The sequence below is a fragment of the Echinops telfairi genome, unplaced genomic scaffold (assembly GCF_000313985.2).
Source record: "Echinops telfairi isolate 266 unplaced genomic scaffold, ASM31398v2 ScPeMD7_22;HRSCAF=79, whole genome shotgun sequence".
In the NCBI taxonomy this organism is placed as follows: Eukaryota; Metazoa; Chordata; class Mammalia; order Afrosoricida; family Tenrecidae; genus Echinops; species Echinops telfairi.
The window spans coordinates 8,346,421-8,362,001 of record NW_022103919.1 but is presented as its reverse complement, the minus strand read 5'-3'; the positions used below and the strand labels follow the sequence as shown (position 1 = coordinate 8,362,001).

General features: G+C 57.0%; 1 protein-coding gene across 2 annotated transcripts; it reads right to left on the bottom strand.

Annotated features, from left to right (window-relative positions):
* Window positions 1–454: 454 nt before the first annotated feature.
* On the bottom strand, window positions 455–15,004 carry GTF3C5 (general transcription factor IIIC subunit 5). Of its 2 annotated transcripts, none has more exons than XM_004713318.2 (11): window positions 14,672–15,004; window positions 11,726–11,945; window positions 10,284–10,482; window positions 6,305–6,500; window positions 5,149–5,253; window positions 4,154–4,268; window positions 3,803–3,883; window positions 3,499–3,593; window positions 2,553–2,635; window positions 1,758–1,900; window positions 455–1,095 (listed from the first exon to the last, which is right to left on the bottom strand). In XM_004713318.2, exons 1-11 carry the CDS (start codon window positions 14,813–14,815, stop codon window positions 929–931), a joined length of 1,548 nt encoding a protein of 515 aa, XP_004713375.1. In that variant the 5' UTR covers window positions 14,816–15,004; the 3' UTR covers window positions 455–928. The 2 variants fall into 2 exon arrangements, with proteins under 2 accessions (XP_004713375.1, XP_045144496.1); XM_045288561.1 differs by having other exon boundaries at window positions 14,692–14,732.
* Window positions 15,005–15,581: the final 577 nt, after the last annotated feature.

Below are 15,581 nucleotides of genomic sequence, written 5' to 3'. Positions count from 1 at the left end.
AGGAAGCGCAAGCACCAGCTCGCCTTTGGGAAGAGCTGCTTGGAGGTGTCTGTCCTCCTCAGTGGCCAGCCAGCCTCCAGCCCCTTCAGGTTGACTCAGTGAGTTGTGGGGCCCCTGAATTTACGGTGGGTGCGATCTTCCAGAGAACACCAGTCAGCAGGGTGTGATGGCCGCACAGAGTGGCCCAGTGGGCTCTGTAGACCCAGAGTGGACGTGGTATGAACATGGCCGCCTGGGATGGTCCCCGAGCATGTGCGCCCCTGTGGTTCCACCCCGAATCTCGGAGTCCATCCATCTGAAGGAGTACTGGAGGAGCCTGAGGGCTTCAAGACTGCCTGCTCTCATTCACCAGCACCACTCAGTATGAGGCACCAAGTGAATGGGAGGGAGGGAGGGAGGGTGGAGTGATTGTGCCAGCAGAGTCCCAGGCAACATTCCCATGGAGACACTAGGATTCTGCAGGAACACATTTAATAAAGAAAATTCCAGCTGAGCCTGGCCCTTGCCAACACTAACCCCAAGTGGGTGGGATCCAAACTCAAGGACAGTCTTTGGCCACCTGTGACCATGGACCAAGCTCCTGGCCACGAGGCCCACTCCAAGATCAGCCCATCCCCAGCCACACCACTTCTACCTTTGACAGTTGCTGGAGTTAGCCAGAGAAAGGGGGTAGGCACCAGTCAGCCTGCTGGACAGGGGTCATCATGGTTGTACCAAGTCAGGGCACAACCTTCAGGGAATGTCCACAGCACTAAGTCTGAGCCAGGATCAGGGGGATCTGTGCTCACTGCTGGGAATCCAGCCTTGCAGAAGGGCTTTGAAGGTCCTGCTGGCCTCCGGGGAGGGTGGCTCTGGGGCAGCCTGGCTTCCTGAGGCCCAGACAGCAGCCTCGCTGGGGCAGAGAGGCCCTGCCTCAAGAGCAGCCTTATCACACATAGTCCAGAATCTCTGTCTCCATCTCATTCTCACTGCCATCTGAAGGCTTGAACTCCTCTTCCTCTTCTTCCTCTTCCTCCTCCTCCTCCTCCTCCTCCGCATACTCATATGTCAGCGGCTCTTTCTCTGCGTCAGCCTTGGTCGGGCTGGAGAAGAGAGCTGGGGCCAGAAGGAAACAGGCACGTGAGTCTAATGTGGGGCCCTCCTGGGTGTCTCAGGGCCTGTTTCCACAACGGGTGTCTGGACCTCCGAGGGACGCTAGAGCAGACAGGTGAAAGCCAGCCCCCAGCGGTGCCCCAGGTAGGTGCCTGGGTCTCCCGGCGCTAACAGTACGCACACCTTGGCGTGGGGGAGGCCCCATAGCCTGGGTGAGATTCCCCTAGTGGACTGTGGGCCCCTGCCCTCCTCTGTCCTCCGGGCAGCTCCCCTGCCTAAGCCTGGAAGAAGGACCCTTCCCCCACTTGTTGATTCTCTCAGCTTCATCAGCCCTCAGCTCATTCCCTTCTCACTTCCCCAGGTGCTGCCCGGTGCTGGGGATGGAGCCCAGCTGTGCACAGCACAGGGACAAGGACCATGCAACCTCCTACCCCCACCCCCCACCATATGCCAGCCAGCGCATGAAGGGGCAGGGTGGGACCAGGACATGGGGGAGGCCAGCCGAAGCACCAACCCTGCTCCAGCCCCTGCCCTCACGCTCCAGCCCAAAAGGTCTCTTGGTAGGCTGAGGACATGCTGCCCCACAAGGCCACCCTCTCCCTCTAAGGCAAGTTCCAGGGGAGGGGTCTTCTGTCTCCAGGCACTTAGGACCTCTGGACTCTCACCGGGCCTGGTGGAGCGGAGGGCCTGCCGGATCATGACGGACATGGCGTTCCTCAGGTCGTCGCTGGTCTTGGGGAGACACCACCCGTCCCGCTCTGTGCACACGTTCTCCGCCCCGTCATTGCGGTGGATGATCTTCTGCAGACTGGGCGGAGGGGGAAGGGTTGGGCTGGGCACTTGCAGGCGGGGAGTGGGGCGGGATGGGGGGGTCCTCTGCAGCAGGCACTAGGGCTCTAGCAGAGGCAAGGTGTTTACAAAAACCAGCCAGCCCTTAAAATGCCCATTAGCGCTGCCCGCCCAGTTGGGCCCCTCACCTACGTGGCCCCTGGACACCTCACCTGAGCCATAGTTGTGGGGGTGCTCGCACAACCCCCTGGTCACGGAGCTCATGGCCTTCCAAGCTTTCCAATCCCTGCATCACGGCTCCCTCACCGCCACCCCACCCCCACCCCAGATGTCAGCATCACTAAGAACAACTGGGGAGCCCTGGTGGCACACTGGGGCAAGCGCTGGGCTGCTAACCGAACGTCTGCTCCGTCGGTCGGGAGACCAGAGCGGTTCTCCTTCCCCTGCCAGCCACTGGGAAGTGCAATGGAGTTCAGGGCAGTGCGTTTCAGAACTCGTTTAAAGGTGGTTTCTGGGCCTCTGATTTAGAATCTTCCACCAAATGGAAGATTCCTCCCGCCCCTTAAGGGTTCAGCGACACCCCGACCCTGGCCCTCCTGTGGGTAAGTTCTTAGCACCCATCCCAGTCCTCTGTTCCCCATTGAGGCACCCCAAGGCCCCGATGTACGTACTCTTCCACGTTCAAATCGCAAAACTGATAGAACATCTGCCGATAAGGTGGCAGGGCACCCTCCCGGAAGATGTAGACTGAGTCCTGGGGAGAAGGAGATACAGGACGGTGAGCGGGTTGTGGTCCCCAACCGGCAGGCTACCACAGGGCCTCTCTCACCTGTGGGCACATAGGCCAGTCAGTGAGCACCAGGGAGGACAAGCTCCAACCCCCGCCCCAGAGCTGGCCGTTCGTTGCCTGCAGGAGCCTGCAAGCTGCCTTGATGCTGTTGTCCGAAAGGACAGCAGAGTCTTGAGTATCATGCTCTTTCCTACCCAGGCAGGCAGTTCTAGAAGTTGGGAGAACCGCAGAGAGGTTAGCCAAGCCCTGAGCAGGAAGGTCACTCCAGCGATGACCTAGGAGCCCTCCCTGAGGAGAGCATGGTCCAGGCGCGCTGGGGGCAGGCACAAAATGGCACTGTCGGCAGCTGTGGCCCCTCCCTCAGCCTGCTCTGTTGTGCTTACACTCTGCACCCTGCCCAATCCCCTGAAGGGCCACACCCTGCCTGCCCACCTCCACCCCCGACTGTGCAGCAGCTCACAGGAGCCTGGCCACCTCCTGTTGGCAACCGTCCAGTGCACAGTGAGCCCAGAGGGCAGGCCCGGACTCTCATGCTCCCCCAGTGTCCTTACCAGGCGGTCTGGTTCTCATGCCAGGTGGGGAGGAGGCTGAGGCTGGTCTGAGGTCAGGCTCGCCAAGGCAAGACCGGCCCCTCTACTTGTGGGCATCATAGCACTCCAATGTTTGCCGTCACCCACATCTCCGTGTGGTCGCCCTCCCCCCCCCACCCCGTTTTCAGAGCCTATTGTCCCGGATGCATCGACCAGGCTCTCGTGTGGTTCCTGGGCACCCTGGGTGAGGGGTGCTGACGAGCATTACCCTCCTTGAGACCAGGAACGGGCACCCACCTTGAGCTTGTACTTGTTGGAGGCTGACTTCCGTGTATTGGCCATTCCTGCCGGGCCCAGGCCCTGTTGCAGGTTCTGCATGGAGAGCTGGCTGGCTGCGAGGACAGCAGGGAGGAGTCTGAAGTGTGGCCGGCTTCTCCCACCCCGACCCCGTCCTGCCTACCACGGCCCTCTGCTGGGAGGGCTGCCCCACAGGAGCCCAAGGGACTCCGCAGAAGGATCCTCCCCACCCAGGGGTCCCGATGTCCCATCTCCCTCCGCATCAGCGTGAGGGCACACAGGGAGAGCCGAGGGAGCTGCTTACACGTCTTCTTGACCGTGATGGGGAGGCTGTAGTTGTAGGCACTGCGCTTTGTCTTCACAGGCATGTCGCTGGGGGTGTAGCCTGTGACACGGGAGCCGTGTCAAGGCAAGGCAGGCACTGAGCCATCAAAGTGGGGCAGGCACACGCCACGTGGGCCGGAGTGACCCAGAGAGGCTCGGTGGTAGAGACAGGACTAACAGTCAGATCTTCGTTTCTACCCTTCCACCCCGCCCCCAGACTCTCCCCAGGAAGAGACAGGCTTTTTAATATCTATGCGAACACAGAAGAGGCTAGCAACGGCGAGATAGAAGGTCTCAGACTAGACAGAAAGCAAAGGGGGTTCCTTTTCACCGTATTTCATTCCGCAGCGGATTCGGAAATCAAGGACTTGATAGATCTTGGCTTCTGGGTTTTTCCGGGGGTCGTACCCATATCGGATCCACAGGCTTCTCCAGGGGCCTGTTATCTGGGGACACACAAGGTGGGGTCCAGGCTACCCTGGAGGTGTCTCCAGGGAATTCCTAAGCCCCTCAGAGATGTGAGCCCAGGTGCCCTTAGCAACCAGGAAGAGAGGCCAAGTTCCCTGTGACTTGGGAACAAACCTCTGGAACCCCCTAGGCTACCATGCACGGGCTCCATCACCTCGCCCAGCCTGGGTGCCGATGGTGCAGCACCCTCTCACTGTTTCTGTGGAGGCTGAGGTCACAGCCGGCACATCCTAGGTGCTCAGAACATGCGGATTGTCCTGCTCATCACAGTGACGCAGCGCCTGGCCGCCCTGAAGTGCTCAGGTTTACAAAACCAGAGCCCTCTTTGCCATTGGCACCTACGCTCACGCTCCACAAACTGAATCCAAGATGAATCTGAGCCTGCCCCGCCCCCCACTACTGAATTGCGCTAGGTAATTCAGGAAGGGGGCCAGGCGTTGCAGAGGGATCGCTAGGGTCCCCATGGGGCTCGGCCACTTGCTGGCTGTGGGACCTGAGGCGTGACTTCCTCAGGCACACAAAGGGAATCTGGCTCCCACCTTGCAGGGAGGGAAGGAGGGAATTCTTTACACACAAGCTTCGCCTTATGCTTGGTCCTTGGGGACTTCTCTCCAGAGGGGCTTCTGCAAACGTATAATCCCTTGACGACAAGTAAGGAGGTGACAGAAGATGCCCAACTATGGTCAGACCTGTTACAGAGGAGGCTGGGCGAGCTCCCTGGAAGTTTTCACCTGGGAGTTGAAACCTTCCTAGGTGGCTTTCCAGAGGCACCCCAGGGCGCAGGGCAGGGTGCACCTGCTCCTGCAGGCTCTAGGATATCACAGCAGGGATGGAGAGCGCCCCGGCAACGACACTCACCATATAGTAGGCCATGAAGGGCAGCAAGACCTTGAGCTTGTCCGGGTGGACGCTGATGTTGGCCTTGACAGCGCTGCGGGACCAGATGGGACGGAGGTCAAACAGCTGGGGAAGGTCAAAGGCAAAGGCTGAGGTGAGCAGGAGAGCAGCTGTCCACCGCCCACAGCTCCCAGCACAGTATGGCCTGAGGGGACCTTTCAGGGCTCAGCTTCCAATTCCAAAAAGGACTGGGGCAAGAACCCCAGCCCTGGCTGCTGACGGAACAAGCATCCCAGAGCTGGTGCCCGTGCCCACCATCGCTCCCAAAGAAGCCTGCGGGGATGCCCAGCTGATGCCAAGTGCAGCTGTGGAATCCAGGGGTCCAGAAATGACCCAGGGACATGGTCCCTGTCCTCAAGCCACCGTTCCCTGTGCAGCAGAGAGGCAGGTGACCCCTGGGCCCCAGCAAGGCTGAGGGGAAGTGCTGAGCCACAGCTCAGGACCCGGGCAGCCTCTGTGAGAAGGTGAGGGGCTGAGGTGGGGCATTCTGAAGTCCGATGGAGATGCGGCCCAAGGAGGCCTGCATGGCAGGCGCCGGGAGAACAAGGGCAGAGTGGGAGCTGTGGGTCGGGCCGGGGATGGAACCCCGTCCAGAGGACAGTGAGGAGCCTGAAAAGCGATGGCTAGAAATTAAGAAAGGACCCGGAGCAAGGGAATAGTTGTAATTTCAGTTCAGACAGGGGAAGAGTCCCGAGCTTCGGCTGGCAGGTGGCTTGTCCTCCCTGTGCCTGTGACGGCCATGTGGAAGAGGACCCAGACTGGGAGGAGTGGGGAAGGGAGAGCTGAGCACCTGCCAGGCCAGGCAGCTCCCCTGGGACAAGAGTGCCAAGGCCTGGCACCTGGAAGGCGCTCCGTTTGGCCTTTGGGGTGAGCAGCCACCATGGTCGTGTCTAGGCAATGCAGCCATCCCCCCGAGACTACCTGGGAACCCTACAAAGTATTTGCAGCCCCGGGACCTGCAGGGCTTGTACCGACAGGGCTTCTAGACGTGACAGCTAGAGCTGAAACATTCCCACCCACTAAGAAACCAGTTTGAAAAAAAGGCAGGCCTGGCCACGCTCAAATAGAAGTGGGGCTGGGACCAGCCGGGTAAATACAGGGGGCGGGGTGGGCTCACCTTCTTCAGCTCCTCCTCCACTTTCTGGTCGATGGGGTTGGTGCAGACTCTCTTCCACGTCTGTACTGCGGCCTCCAGTGGCTGCATGGGCACCTCATCCTCCTCAAAGTTGACAAAGATGGCGTTGTGGGGGCGCCGGGCCCGGCTCAGGCCAATCAGGTTCTCGCCTGAGATGGTGGGATTGTTGTAGCCTTCCCTAAGAGCGGAGAGAGCCCTCTTTTGAGCCGTTGTCCTGGAGACCAGGGCTTGGGCGAGGATCTGAGGGTTGGCTGCAGAGCCTGGTGAAGCTCTGGGGCCTGCGGCTTAGCAATCGGGCAAGGCCAAGAGGTCCCACTGGATCCCAGGAGGCAGGGCTGTGGGAAGGGCACCCTTGATGAGGCGAGCCCCTTCCTAACAATACACAGAGCCACCCGGCTAAGGAAAAGCTGCACATGGCCTACATGTCCACCGTGGGGCCTGGCAAACTCGGTGAAGGAAGGCTCACACCAGAGACCTGATGGCCGTTCAAATGGGCAGTGGCGCTAGCTTAGCTTATTGACATGAATTTTTAGGTGCTTGCTAATTTAACCCTCAAAACCATCTTCTGGGGGTGGAACCGGTTCCTGATGAAGTAAGTGAGGCTGCAGGAATGGGGAAACCCGCCCCCTCAGAAGAGCCGGCCTCCACATCCAGGAAGCCTGCCTGCAGGAGCCAGGCTCTCAGCCGCCTCTGCATCCCGGAGCGTGAGCCTTCGGCTCGGAGGTCTCAGGGGCTCGGAGGTCTCTTGACCACAGACGGTGAAGGAACAAAGGATGGTGCCAAGTGGAGTCTTCATCCAGCGCAGGGCCCTACAACCAGCCGCTCCGGGCTCTCTCCCTGTGTTGGCATAAAGCACAACTAGGAGAAAACCTCAAACCAAACGCACTGCCGTCGAGTTGAATCTGGCTCAGAATGACCCTGTAGGCCAGGGTAGAACGGCCCCAGTGAGTTCCTGTGACTCAGCTCTACGGAAGTGGAAAGCCCCGTCTTTTTCCTGTAAAGGGGCTGGTGGTTTTGAACTGCTGACCTGGTGGGTCACAGCCTGACGCACAACCACTACACCACCAGGGCTCCTCAGCAGGGAGAGGTGTCCTCAGGCACTCTGGTTCAAGATGGCAGGAACGGCAAGCTCAGACACAGTCAGAAGCTGGCACGAGTGCCCACAAGACCATCACCAGCTGCCAACAGGCACTGCCCCGTTTTGCCCGCACCCTGGCCCCAACCCACTGAATTCTTTCCAAGTACTGCTGTTCAGGGTACCCGGTATCCAGTGCTCACACAGCCTCATTCACGTGAGCACTGCCTTTCTTAGGCCTTGCCATGTGGCCTGAGTGGTGTATGAGCCATGCTTGTATTTAGAGAGAATTAACCTCGAAACCAAACTCACTGTCATCAGCCAAGTTCGCCTCACAGCGACCCAACATCGAGAGTCACAGTCACTCTCACGCTGGGAAACAAAATGACCAAGGCAGGATCAAGTTTGCACCTTTGCACAGGGCAGGTGCAGCCTTACCCTGCTTTCAGACACGCCCGGGGGCTCACTTCCGGGGCCAATCAGCCCAAGAGGCACTGCAGGGGCAGACCCATGGATGCCTTTAGTACCTCCCCACCCCCAGCGGCAGCTCCAGGCTCTGGACATCTGCAAGCGAGCCACCACCGCTGGCCTAGTGTGGGGAAGATTGCTGGCGGCTGACCAGGGCTGGAAGCCAAGTCAGTGGGATACCCCCTGCCCCACCCCAGATGGCTTCCCTGAGGAGCAGGGTGATGGGACTGGCAGGAGGTCGAGGGACTCCCCAGGTCAGCCTCCCAGCCTCTCCTCTGCCCACCTGACTTGTGGGGAGCTCAACTCCTCCAGCCCAGGGAGTATCCAGCGAGCTGTGGCCAGGCCTGACCCCACTGGGTCCTGTGTACCCAGGCCGATTATAGCAGTCCTGGGAGAAACAGCAGGTTCTTTCCATGCTGCTGGGAAACCGGCAAACCACATGGGGAGGCAGGAGGGGCTGTGAACTCAAGGACGGCCCCACCCTACGCCTGCGCTTGGGGACAGCTGCCGGCTGGCCCAGGGCAGAGCAGGACCCAGACTGGCCTGTGTCAGTGTGGGCTGGAAGGCAGCTGGGCACGAGGGGTCCGATTCTATGTATTTCACTGGGTTTCCGACCAGAGTAAGTTCCTCAGGGGAGAGGGAGGGTCAAAATAGTTCAAAAGTCAGTCATTTAAAAACAATGGATTCTATCCCCTTATGCTAAAATGTCTTGCACCTAGTATTAATAAATAGACAGAAAATCGTCCGCATTGAGTGTCATGTGTAGGGCTTTAAGTAGAGAGTTGCTATGACCTGATTCTTTCTCACCATACGTTTCTACAATGTTCTGATTTTTTTCTAACAAGCGAGAAATGAACGGACTCTTGTGATCGTGGGGGCAGGGTGTGGGAAGAGCATACATTATAGCTCCAACACTCCCAAGAGACACCCAACCAAAGGAACAGGTGCCCCTACTTTGGGCTCCTGGGTCACCTTTGCCATCACTGGGGACAACTGAACAAGGACCGGCAGAACACAGTCCATGTAGCTTGGTAATGATGACAGTAGTGTGGTTATGTTTTCAAAAGCAGATCCTGCTAGACAGCCATTGCTTTAAGTCCTTTAAAGGCCTGACGTCATGTGTGTGGCTGTGTGCGGTTGAGCTGATTCTGACCAGAAAGACCCCGTGGGAGGACCGCCCCACTGGAATGCCGGCTGCCATCGATGGGAGCAGGTCCCAGGGCTGCGGGGACAGACTCAGGCTGGTTTCTGATGCTCTTTGTCAGGCCTGCCCCTGTCCCCAGCTGCTCTACCTCTGAGGGCACCAGGCGGGACACGGCAGGCACTGGGGCGGTATGGGCGGGGTGAAGCTGGAAGGCAGGTCAGCCACGGCTGCCCAAGTCACTCTTTATAAGATTGGAAGTGGAAAGGACACTATGGAAAAAAAATTTTTTTTTTTTTGAGCCTGGGCGGGGTCTGTGGATGGGGAGGACCCAGGAGGCGGGGTGGGGGTGGAGCCAGGCCATGGAAAAATTGTTTAACAGATCACCACCTAGGGGTCATTTTTCAAAATGCCCTTTTCCCGATCTGCTTTGGAAACCCTGCGTATAAGGTTAATGTATGTCAGCACCGACTTGATGGCAGTGGGTTTGCTCCTGCTTATTTTTAGGGTTCGGCCTGGCAGTCTGTGTCTGTAAAGATTATAGCCAGCAAAACCCCAGGAGCAGTTCTGTGCTGCACCACAGCAGGTGGTCGGGTAAGCCGGGGTCACCGTGACTTAGAATCTGGCACAAGACAACCACAGGTGGGTCCTATTTCTATCTAAGTGATGCTTTCTCAATGCGGGAGAAAGACACGGCTTTCTAGGCCCATGGAGAGTTACAGGCTGGGAAACTCCCAGGGGCGGCTCACTGTGAGTCGGCGTGGACTCGATGGCAGTGAGTTGGGTTGTTTTTTTCTGTTACAGCAGTAGGCTGGACCGCATCTTTAGACCTAGCTTCTCAGCTTTGTTTTCCCGAGGGTAGAATCGGTTGAAAGACAGAATCTGCACCTCCAGCTAAACCTTCCCCTTTATGACCTCCGCTTCCTACAGAAGCAAGAAGATTCACTTTGACTTCCAGACACATCTGGCTTCCGGCTTTGACCTCCCCCCCCCTTCAGATTTGGGATTGACCAGGACCCATAGCAGCCACGTGAGCACCTCAGTGTCTGCGGGACAGTGCAGCAAAGCAAAGATCCCAGGGACGTGAGGTGGAGGTGGAGCTGGATAACATGCTGGGAAAGTGGGACATCTGGGACATCGTTGATCTCCAAATCCTTGCGACTAGTCTGGTATTGATTTTCCCGCAAGATTACCACAGTGTCAGCAGCGAGCCTCAGACCCAGGCCCTGACTGCGGGCCCTTGCTCTGAGCCGGACGCTTGCCAGGAGGGGCCTTACCGGTGCTGTATGTCCGGCCGGTAGAAGTAATCCACGGGCGTGTCCAGCCGGGAGAAGATGGGCGGGGGGATGTAGAGCGGCAGCTCCTGGTTGAAGAAGTCCTCCTTCTCGGGCTTGAGCATGAGCACCTTGTCATACATTGACGTGTGCCTGCCACCCTCGTCTGTGTGCACGGCCAAGTACTGGAAGTCGGACATTCCTAGGAGAAGCAGACCCGGGTCAATGTGCAGCCCAGGGCAGCTCTGCAGCCCTGTCTGTCGCAGACGCAGCCCGGAACAGGCAGTTGCTGCCAATCAGCCCCCAACGTCCCTATAGGAAGGTGCGGATCCAGCGAGTTGGGTGCTGCACTCTGCTGGGATGAGGGTGCAGGAGCTGAAACACACCCTTCAGAGACGCTTTTGCAAACGTGTCCTTCTAAGTCACTTGAATAAAATATTACTGGGGTTGGGAGGGGGTGCTATGTTATGTGTCAGCCTACATCTGGATCAGGGCTTCTTAGAATTTAACTTGCACTTGAACCCCCTGGGGTCTGTTAGAACTGATGCTACAGTTCTAACCAGCTCCTAAATGAGATGCTGCTGGTCCACGGTGCACCCATCCAGTGAGGTGCTGGCTCAGTCAGCAATACAAACACGCAGTGCAGAGCTGTATGAACCAATCACCCGGAAACCCTGGTCCCAGGAAGCACTGCCCACCTCTGTCAAGACCACAGGGCAGCAGAATGACCCGACAGGCCCGGTTTCCCCAGGCTCCTTCCACTCCTCCTTTCCTTCCTTATTTCCCTCTCTGTACTCCATGCCTGCCTCAAGGGGCCCCCCCCACCCTGCCGTAGGCGCCCTGCCCACCACCGCCGAGAGCCATCAGCACCCTGACATGTTTGCAGGGTGGTCATCTGCCTCCTGCTTCACTTTTCTGCATCACTGGCCTGCAGTTAAATGAGTCGGGAGAGGGACTTATGGATGAGCATCAGACTTAAGGACTTGAGTTGGCCTGAGCTGGGATATCTTCTTGATATATAATTACTTCTTGACATAAAGCTTTCTTACACACACACACACACCCCTACATATATGTGTGTCCCCGATTTTATTCCCTAGATAACCCGGCCTAACACACGATCCAAGAAGGGGGCAAAATTTGGAAGTTGGCTGACCAGTTTTGTTTGGCTCCATTCCACGGTCTTATTAAAAGTTGGGAGATTTCTCCTACAACTCTGGAGGTCTAGCTTCTTTTAAGAACTCGGAAGACGGAGCGGCAATGAGTTTTCAGTCTTCTAGGCAAGTGTTGCCAGGAGGGAGAGGACGGAGCCTGTGCTGGGGCCCCTCGCCCCCTGGACTACCCTGGCCTGCTTCTCCTGGAGATGGCCAGCTCCACCCTGGAGAGCCTCTGGGACAGCAGGCCCTGAGAGAGATCGGTGAGTGGGAGTGGATCTCTGCAGTTACCTTGGAACTTGTACGTGGTGGAGATACTGCCAAGGATCTCCATCTCAAAGGCGATCTCGGGGCCGGCCTCAGCGCCCCGCACCGAGGCCCGCCTCCTCGTCTTCCTCTTGATCCGGAGCAGCAGGCTGCTGGTACTGAAGCGGTTGGCACACACAGGGTGGCAGTAGGGGTCCTTGGGCCGGAAGTAGAGCTCGAGCCTCTTGGTGGGGTCTGCGTAGATCTGGGGTGGGAGCCAAAGGAGGCGGGATTGGAGCATTGAGCAGATACACAGCCTGGCAGGGAGTCCAACACTCACAACACAAGGGACCCAGAGAGGGTCAGGGTTTTATTCTGGGCTAATTCCCCAAAACTAATTTTTTAAACCCAATATGATGGCTTGTGTCCGGTCAAGAAAATGAGGAGCAATAGTCTCTCTCTTCTGAAGGGTTGTGAAGCTGAAGAGAAGAAGCCGCCATTTATCCAGTGCTTGGCGTGTGTAGGAGCCCTGGTGGCACAGAGGGTTAGGCCTTGGGCTGCTAACCACAAGGTCACCTGGTCGAAACTACCAGCGGCTCTTCAGGACAAAGATGAGGCTGCTTCCATAAAGATGTATAACCTTGGAAACCCACAACGGCGCTTCTACTCTGACTGACAGAGTTGCGCTGAGTCAGAATTGACTCGATGGCAGTGAGTTTGTTGGTTTTTGTGTTTCTGTTTATTTGGTCAGTGAGGGGTATTGTCAGACTGGTAATATTTCATGGAAGGAGGTGTCAACCCTGAGTCTACCTTTGGGAAACTTGAGTCAGGGTGAAGGTTTTGCTTTGCTAATTTACATACTCATTAAGGCTAAAATGGGACAAAGATAAATGCCAAAGAAAGCATCGGGCGAGGGAGACCTTCAGCACGAGGCCATTATGGTGCCCAGTGATTTACAGACACACTTAAAGAGGGCACGGAGACCAGAGGGACCCGTCACAAACTCATGCCACGACTGGTGGTGGATCGATCATCACAGCTGCAGGTGGGACTACAGAACTGGAACAGGACCATGGCTGGTGTGCACATCCTACTGCAGATCCCAGAAGCCCTCAGACTGAGGCTGTCGGGGATGCCTCAGGATCATGTAACCCTAGCACCCCATTTCCATCAAGGACACACCCCAGCAAATCCCAGAAGGTGAGGCTGCCCCACCCTGCCCTGCTAGGGGAGTACTAGTAATCCACTTTCCAACCCTGGGCAAAGCTGTTCACACTGCTGGTAGCTGCTCAACAAGAACTCACCAGAGGCTGAATCTATGTGAAGACTCACACATGGATTTAGGGCTCCCACGGTAAACCGTAGTGGGGGAGAGTACTGAGTAACTTATTCTACCTACTAAGAACTACTCACGCCAAAGGGTCTTCGGGGTTCAGTCTCATCTATGAGTGCTCCTAGGTCCAAAGGACATGAGGACAGCCTGTTAGACCCTCTCTGGCTCTGACTAGACATTGCCCATTTCCCCCCTAAAATGGAGACGATAACAGTGAGTCTGCTTCATCATAGGATTATTATGTAATCATCATAGGACTATGGCAATAATTAAGAAAAAATGTGTATAAAGCATTTATCCCAGTGCCAAGTTCATGGTAAACCTTATACATGTCACCTACATTATAAATCAATGTCCGCCTCACACAGATTAAAAGGGACAAAATGAGCATCACACGTGAGCCCATGAAAATCCCAACAATGTGCACTGTGGCACCGGCACCCAGGACAGGGCCGCGTTCTCGGTGGGTGCTCAGGAAAGAGCTAGTAAAGGAACAAAGGTTAAAACAGACTCCATGTTCCAAGAATCTTCTCAAGAGAGATGTCTTGAAGTCCTGCTGGGATGGCACTGTGCCCAGAGGAAGGACTCACAAGCATGGGTGGAGTGGAGGAATGAATGGCCAAGGTTCCTTCCCAATGAGCTCCCACAGCAGTGTGACAGCCACCCTTGGGGCTAGAGAGAGCAAGGGTCCTGTTAAAGACAGGTCAGCATAAAAGAACAAAGTACAAATGGCCAGGGCTCTATCTCTGCACATGGTCAAGTCCATTTCAACTCCTAGTGACCCTACAGGCCAGAGCAAAACTGCTCCCTTGGGTTTCTGGAACTGGAAATCTTTAAAGGCACAGAGAGCCTCTTCTTTCTCCCAAGGAGCAGCTGGTGGATTTGAACCACTGACCTTTCGGCTAGCAGCCCAACGCTTACCCCACTGGACCACCAGAGCTTCTTTGGTAAGGTTCAAAAGAGGACCAAATGTGAATTACATACCCAGAATCATAGCTGGCACCCAACAAGAAGTCTGCTCTTACTACTCTCAGCACTAAAAATACAACACCCATCGCCTTCTCATCGAAGAGGGCTTCAAGAAGTTCAGGTACAAATGGAATTTAAAAAATAATGGGATGGCTGGCAGTGGTCCTTAGTGTCCGCATGCCTGTTTTCGACTACCTGATCGGGGGACAAGGCAGCCCAGTGTTCACGGCAGGGATGCTGAGGTTGCAATTCCTATCTGGGGATGGGAAGGCAGAGATTCCCGGTTTCTCCCCCTCTGCCCCCCATCCACCCAGACTCACTGCCAAAGTGGCCCGGGAAGGCCATTTGAATAAACTGCCCCTTCCGGTTCCCGAGGCTGTAAACCTCTACAGCAGCAGACAACCTCGTCCTCTTCCGACGGAGCGGCTGGGGGGGATCGACACGCGGTTCCAGGGGGCGGTCAGCAGCACACCTAGGAACCGGCTTCACCACCAGGCTTCCTGCTCCTTCCAGTTTTTAATAGTCCACCCACCGTAGGTGATCTCGGATGCAAAGCTCCCGCCCACTGGCCGGTCCAGAGCCCGCCCCGTTGCCAAGGAAACGACACTTGGAGGTGCAGCCCCGCCCCTTCTGCTAGACTCCCGGGACCGGTCCCTTTCCCGTTGTCCTGGAGACCCCCCCCCCCTTACCCGAGAGACGCCTTCCTCACCGCCCAGCGTCGGCAGCATCTTGGACACGTTTTGCACCACGCCCGGGTACTCCACGCACACCATGCACCGGTCCCGCCGCAGCTCCAGGGGCACCGCGGCCCCCGGCCCAGCCTCCGCCGCCATCCTTGCCCGTGTGGCCAGGCCCGTCGCCACCCGTCCTTCAAAGCGACCCTCCAAGGGTCCCGCCCAGGAATCGTTCCGGGGACCTTCGCCACTGGCGTCTCCCTCAGTCCTCGCGCCAAACGAGCTCGGGTGGCCTCTTGGGAGCAGAAAGCCCAAAGAGAGACGCGGCCCACGTCCTCGACGTTTTGTTTAAAATGTAGAGGGCTCGCCAAAGGGGCGGGACAGAGCCGGCCGGCCTCACTAGCCAGCGAGCCACGCCTAGCTCTTGACGCTAGCCAATGAGTCACTGCCTAGCGCTTGACGTTAGCCAATGAGTCACTGCCTAGCGCTTGACGTTAGCCAATGAGTCACTGCCTAGCTCTTGACGTTAGCCAATGAGAGCCCGAAGCTCAAGGAAATAGTAGAGCCAATGAGGCGTCATAGGACACACATCCCCGCCCACCGCCATACATTTAAGCCAATAGAGAATCGATACTAGGATCTCATCCAATGAAAATTCTCGGGAGGCGGGACATACTTCAGACCCGCCTCCTTGCATATGGAAACGTTTCAGAAATAAATCGATTTCCGGCCCCGGATTTCCCGCGAAGCGTTTTTTTCCTGGGCTCGCGTCCCGTTCGCACAGCCCACAAACTACCCCACGATGAAGCGTCTTAAGGTTCGTGGAGGCCGGGGAGAGCCCGATCTGGGAATGGCGAGCGCTGGGGAGTTGTGCATTAAACATTTGCACCAACACACAAACACACAGTAAACATTTGCAACAACA

Coding starts and splice junctions, on each gene's coding strand:
- GTF3C5 (XM_004713318.2), bottom strand. CDS start 14,815: ATGGCGGCGGAGGCTGGGCCGGGGGCCGCGGTGCCCCTGGAGCTGCGG. Junction 11,946..14,671: donor GTGAGGAAGGCGTCTCTCGG/GTAAGGGGGGGG, acceptor CTCCCACCCCAG/ATCTACGCAGACCCCACCAA. Junction 10,483..11,725: donor CACCACGTACAAGTTCCAAG/GTAACTGCAGAG, acceptor TGCTTCTCCTAG/GAATGTCCGACTTCCAGTAC.